This window comes from Mus caroli, chromosome 3 (assembly GCF_900094665.2).
Source record: "Mus caroli chromosome 3, CAROLI_EIJ_v1.1, whole genome shotgun sequence".
In the NCBI taxonomy this organism is placed as follows: Eukaryota; Metazoa; Chordata; class Mammalia; order Rodentia; family Muridae; genus Mus; species Mus caroli.
The window spans coordinates 82,615,450-82,621,802 of record NC_034572.1 but is presented as its reverse complement, the minus strand read 5'-3'; the positions used below and the strand labels follow the sequence as shown (position 1 = coordinate 82,621,802).

Genomic DNA, 6,353 nt, shown 5'->3' with positions numbered 1-6,353 from the left:
GGGGAGGGGAGGGGAGGGGAGGGGAGGGGGAAGACGACCATGGCAGAGATTTCTAGCTCCTGAGTCCCTCACATCAACCTTGAGCTGGCCTGACAAGAAACACTCAAAACCACATCAGGCTGTGCTCAGCTCAGGGCTGTTCTTGTTCTGACCCTCATTTTCAGTGCTGGAGTTCAAACCCAGGGCTATGCCCCTGGCCCCAAATTATGATTTTCCTGTGAAGGAATGAAGGAGGAAACGAAAGCTGAAAGAGGCAGTGTGGGTACACCTAGTAAGGAGGAGCACAGGGCACAAAGCCTGCTTATTGGATGGGGCCTTAAGGCTCACGCAATCAAATTCTTTAACCAACCAATAAGGAAGCGGCCCCAAAGGTTGTCCAAGGAGCCAGGGCTGCATGACATGCCCTGTAGACACTAGCCCATGGACCACGTCTACATAGGCTGAGGTAACCCAGTTGGCCCTACAAGGCACTTAACTTACATGTGCTAATAGAGAAGCATAGAGACCAGTTTGCTTGCCTGTTTCTTAGGCTCAGACACTGGCTGCTGGCAGCCCCTGTAGCCCCCGAGGCACTGGCGGGGGACGGACGTGCCCGTGCTAAGAACACACTAGCAATTCATTTCCTACCTGCTGAGTTTCTACTTTGTTCCACGTAAGGCAGATTTATTAGTAAAAGAGACCAGTTTGTTTGTTTTAGTTTAGGTTTTTTGTTTTTGTTTTTTTTTTTTGAGAGAGTGAAGCCCAGGCTGGTCTCAAACTCTTCATCCCCCTGTCTCCACTTCCCAAGTGTCGGGATTATAGGCAGGTGACACTTGCCTAATAAAACTAGTAATTTCAAGTCAGGTCTGGTGGCGCATGCCTTTGATCCCAGTGCTCAGAAAGCAGAGACAGGCAGATCTCTGAGTTCGAGGCCAGCCTGGTTTACAAAGTAAGTTCCAGAACAGCCAGGGCTACACAGAGAAACCCTGGTGTCTCGAAAAAACCAACCCCTCCTCCCCAGCAACAAAATAAAACAAAACAACCTAGTAATTTCAAATAATGAAAACATCCTCTATCTTTTAAGACTCCCTAGCATGAAAAGACTCTCACTTAGAGTCAGGGAGTTAAAAGCAGGCTGAGCCACAGCGACTGGGTTGCACGTGTGGTAGGCGTTTGACGTTTTGCCAGTCAGGATAGCATAGTTTTAGAACATTTAGTTTATATTCCGAGCTAAATAGTTTTCTAAATATTTCTCTAGCAACGTTAGAGAAAATGAAAACAACTAAAATATACTACCATCAAAAGTTTGCCCTTCCTTAGCAGGAGGTCACAACTACAGGGATCAGTTCTCTCGGGACTGAGAAAACAGGCCTCTGCTAACAGTTATTTTTCTGCTCATTTTCCTGGAATGGACCTACAGCTTAAAACCCATCCATAAAAGCCAAGTGTAGTGGCACATGACAGTCCTAGCCCTGGAGAGGCTGAGGCAGGAGAATCTCTGTGAATTCCAGTCCAGGGTGATCTGCATAGTGAGTTTTAGGGGGCCACCTAATGAGGGGCCACCTGACCCAAACAAACAGAGGAAAATAACCCAACAAAACAAACACAAACAACATCATTTTGAACTAGTTACAAAGTCCCATTCCGATTTTTTTTTTTTTTTTTTTGGTTTTTTCGAGACAGGGTTTCTCTGTGTAGCCCTGGCTGTCCTGGCACTCACTTTGTAGACCAGGCTGGCCTCGAACTCAGAAATCCGCCTGCCTCTGCCTCCCGAGTGCTGGGATTAAAGGTGTGCGCCACCACGCCCGGCTCCGATATTTCTTAAATTGCTGCTGGGTGGGATAGAATCCCAGCCTAGAATCCCAGTAAGAGGTGTGCTTTATTACAGGAAATTTGCTAAGTGTCTAGAGCTTAATGAACGTTAGGCAAGTGCTCTACCACTGAGCGATCTCTCCAGCCCCTCTTGTGTGTGCGCGTGCGTGCGTGCGTGTGTGTGTGTGTGTGTGTGTGTGTGTGTGTGTGTGTGTCTTTACGATTACTTGCCACAATTGTTCTGTATATATAACTCTAAATTCTGGGCTGGAAAGATGGCTCAGCAGTTAAGAACACTTATTCTCCTTGCATAGGCTCTGAGCTGGTTCTCAGCACCTTCACTGGGTGGCTTACACCACCTGTAACTCTAGCACCGGGGATCCAATACCTTGTTTTTGCTTGTATTTACAAGCACATACCCACACACAGGCACACATACCTATGATTAAAAAAAAAAAAAACAATAATAAAACCCCTCGAATCCTACCTTTTAAAAAGTATTTTCACTTTGTGAATATTTTCACGTTCTTTGTAAACTTCACATTCATTAGCAATAGGCTTCTCTTGTATGTACAGATTCCCAGGTTAACTGTTATCAGGCACTGGAAGATGTTTCGTTTTTACAAAACAGCACTGTGCTGGACATCTTTGTGTCTAAAGTTCTTTCATTTTTATATCATTGTCTTAGTCACTATTCTATTGCCGTGAAGACGCCATGACCACCACCTTTAACTGGAGGCCGAAAGCATGGCAGCAGACATGACAGGCATGGAGAAGAGGCTGAGAGCTACATTCTCATCCTTAGGCAGAGACAGAGAGAAACAGTGAGACTGGCATGGGCTTTTAAAACCTCAAGTCCCACCCCCTCAGTGACACACTTCCTCCAATGAGGCCACACCTCTAACTCCTTCTAATCCTTTCAAATAGTCCCACTCCCTGGTGACTAAGCATTCAAATCTATGAGTCTATGGAGGCCATTCTTATTCGGACCACCACAGTCATTTTTAGGGTCTGTTCCCAGAACATGAGTTCCTGGGTCTGAATGCTTTTCAGTCCATGGTGTAGCAGCCTGTCCTCAATCCTCTCACAGGGAGAATTCCACTCAGCGACTGAGCGCACTCCCCTTTGCAATGACTGGGCTGTCTTCCTGCAGCCAAATAACATTCCGCAGATTGTTTATGTTGCTTGGATAACAGGCCAAGAGCCAAGGGCAGATCCAGAGCCAGCTATCAATCATTTATCATAACAAGAACAAGGAATAGTCTGCTGGTTTCAAGCCCCCCCTTCCAAAAAAATGCCCAACTCTTGTTTATGACATTGGCTTTCTCTCCCCCACCCTAGCACTTCCTTAGGTAATGGCAGCTGATGGAATTAGGTGGGAAAGGTCACCTTATTCTCACTTTGGAGTCAGTACACAGCAAGTCAGCCATAGAGAAGGAAGTCAAAGGGAGGAGAGGAGGCCGTGGTTCAGCACGCCTTGCCAAGGGCCCCTTGGGAAGGAGCCCCCATCATACCTTTGCAGATCTGTATCTGCGACTCAGCTTTCTTCCAGCTGTCAGGTGACTCTCTCATGGTTATTGAGCCTGGCCCCGGGCCCAGACATTGCACGGAGGAGGCTGTGATGAGGGCGATGCCTATCTCTTCCGGCTAACCACTGACTTTCCTGTCAGATGAGTCAACACGTGCCCAGTTGGTGCCCCTGTCAGAGGGTGCAGTCTCTCCCTGCTGGGGTGGGGTGGGTGGAGGTGTCTTGGAGACCGAGGATGGTAGTACTGGATATAGAGGGCTGGATAGAGTGCTACTGGGGACCACACAGCCTGTTCTCTGCTCTCCACTGCAGGCTGTGAGAGTGACCTGCTCCTGACAGCCTTTGTTGGACGGAGTTCCATATTCCTTCCCCACTGAAAGAATACTCTCCTCTTTTTGTTTTTTTGTTTTTTTTTTTTGTTTTTTTGTTTTTTTGGTTTTTCAAGACAGGGTTTCTCTGTATAGCCCTGGCTGTCCTGGAACTCACTTTGTAGACCAGGCTGGCCTCGAACTCAGAAATCCGCCTGCCTCTGCCTCCCAAGTGCTGGGATTAAAGGCGTGCGCCACCATCGCCCGGCTACTCTTTTTAAAAAATATTTATTTATTTAATGTATATGAGTATACTGTAGCTGTCTTCAGATACACCAGAAGAGGACATCAGATCCCATTACAAATGGTTGTGAGCCACCATATGGATGCTGGGAATTGATGCTGGGAATTGAACTCAGGACCTCTAGAAGAGCAGTCAGTGTTCTTAACCGCTGAGCCATCTCTGCCACCTCCTTTTTTTTTTTTTTTTTTTTTTTTTAATGTGAATGGATAGAGACCTGATAACGTGAACCAAATAGACAGCCTCTGGCCCCGGGCAGATTGAGGATGTCAGGTGACTTTTGAAGTGCATAAAGGAACACTTCAGATTTCTCTCCCTTTGTAAGTTAGATATGGTTTTGAGGTAGTTTTGAAACTCACCAGCTCTTCAGGGTGTTGTGGGACCTCTGGGGATGATGTGGGAGCCAGATAGTCGGCATTTCTGTAAGCTGAACCTAGGCACACCTAACCAACTGAGGCAGGCTGCTGCTGCTGCTGCAGCTAGGGTTTCTCACCATGCCTTTGGCCTGGGAGGAATCTAAGGCCTGTTTATTTGTTTCTCTGTGTTTTTATAAAGACTCAAGCAGAAATGGAAGTCAGAGGCTGAGAAGGAAAGCAAGACGACCTCTCCTCCACCCCCACCGTATTCCTTGGGCCCACTGAAGCCGACCTTCCTTCTGGTTCCTCTCCTCACCCCACACAGCTCTGGGTCTGAGAATACCGTAAGCCACAGCTGCCTAGGTGTCAGGGACGCACAGAGCCCTTATGACAACGGCAACAGAGACTACTTATTCCCCAGATAATCATCTGGATGGTACCTGGCAGCTGGCAGGGCACCACGAGATCAGCACACAAGTTTCTCACTGCCAGTCCCATCCACCTGGGGTGGGGCGGGGCGGGCGGGGCTGCAGCTTCACTAACCCACAAGAGTTCTGCACAGGTTCTGAGTGGGCGGAGACTGGTGCTGCATAGGCTCTGAAGGAAGGAAGGGGCTGTGAGGAACACAGGCCATCGTGAAGACAGTTTGCGATGACTGAATAGAGACGCCAGTCAGCTCCACATCTGATAGTGGCTCACAAGCTGCACCCTCAGGAGGCCTCAGGAAGGGGCTCCAAAGGCTGCCCCAGCTGCCTCGCTCTGCCTCACTGCCCCAAGCCACCTTTTAGCTCTTGAACTCCTAAAGTCCAAGCACTTTGCCATTCTCTTTCCGAGGCCACTGAGGCCGGGCAGAAGCTTGGTTCCATTTTCCTTCTCAACATCTGGAAAGCACCTGGGCCCGGTGGTGGTGACTAATATCTCAGGGCCTGATGGTTTTTACTCGAGTGACAATTCCTCACAAGCAGTTTTTAAATGTGAATGACGACCCTAGGCACTGCTGGCTGCGGAGGTTTTATTTTCCTCTTCGATCTCAGGACTTCAGGCGAGAAGCGGAGCAGAAGTAGAGAGCGGATGGGTGTCCACCGTCCTCATGGTACTTGAGGGAGGTACAGCCTGGAAAACACGTTTCCTGTCCCGCTACTCTCCCAGAAGAGGGATGATGGTAGGGGGTGCCTCTTCCAGGGCGGAGAGTACAACTTCTTTACCCCAGCCTTGCCCATACAGGTTTCAACTGGACTGGAGCTACTAGGAAAGATGACATTCATGCAAAAAGAAAAAACATTAACTAGCAAGAATGTACTTTCATTTTGGTTTTTAGAGAACTGTTGCCTGTTTCTCTCAAGAGTCTGGAAGAGGCCACTCACTGCACGCTGCTGTATGAACCCTCACTGCCCACCCTGGAGGACCAAGTGCAGTAACGGTAGCCCAAACGCCAAGTCAAGTGAAAATCGAGGAAAAAAAAACCAAAAAAAAAAAAAAAAAAAAAAAAAAAAAAAAAAAAAAAAAAAAAAAAAAAAACCAAACCAAAACAAAACAAACCAACCCAAAATACCAAAACCAACCAACCAACCAAAAAAAAAAAAAAAAAAAAAAAAAAACCACCCCAAAAAACCAAAACCAACCAACAAACAAAAAAAAAAAAAAAAAAAAAAAAACCAACCCACTGTTTCCTATAACAGAAAAGCCTTTGGTCTTTGGTTTCATTTTGTATTTTGATTTTTTTGTCTTAAAAAGTGTAAAGATAGCCTGTCCATGCTCTGCTTCAGGGAACAAGCCTGTGAACACTCCCAGGCGCAGGCAGGAAGGGCGTCTGCTTCCTGCTACACCTCACTGCCACCTCGGCCTTCCTTGCTTTACGTTTGACTGAGTCGCCTCAGATGCTTTCTCCTGGGGCTTTGAGGAATCCAGTGATGTTAGTGGTCACCGAGGAGACCACAGAGCCACAGAGTGGTGCTTAGATTAAAGTGACTTTTGCAACCACAGCACCCCACACCTGCCGTCTCACAGAACTATGCCAGGAACTTGCCTTTTCTGCCACCACCACGAGACGAGACGGGCAGAGCTCAGAA

General features: G+C 47.6%; 1 protein-coding gene across 2 annotated transcripts in view; it reads left to right on the top strand.

The window, feature by feature from the left end:
• Positions 1-5,813, top strand: part of Il6r (interleukin 6 receptor) — a 45,423-nt gene extending 39,610 nt beyond the window's left edge. For both annotated transcript variants that reach the window (XM_021158566.2, XM_021158565.2), the window contains exon 10: positions 4,484-5,813. In XM_021158566.2, coding sequence (XP_021014225.1) covers positions 4,484-4,709 — 226 coding nt within the window. In that variant the 3' untranslated portion in view covers positions 4,710-5,813. The remainder of the gene's footprint in view (positions 1-4,483) is intronic.
• The last annotated feature ends 540 nt before the right edge of the window (positions 5,814-6,353 follow it).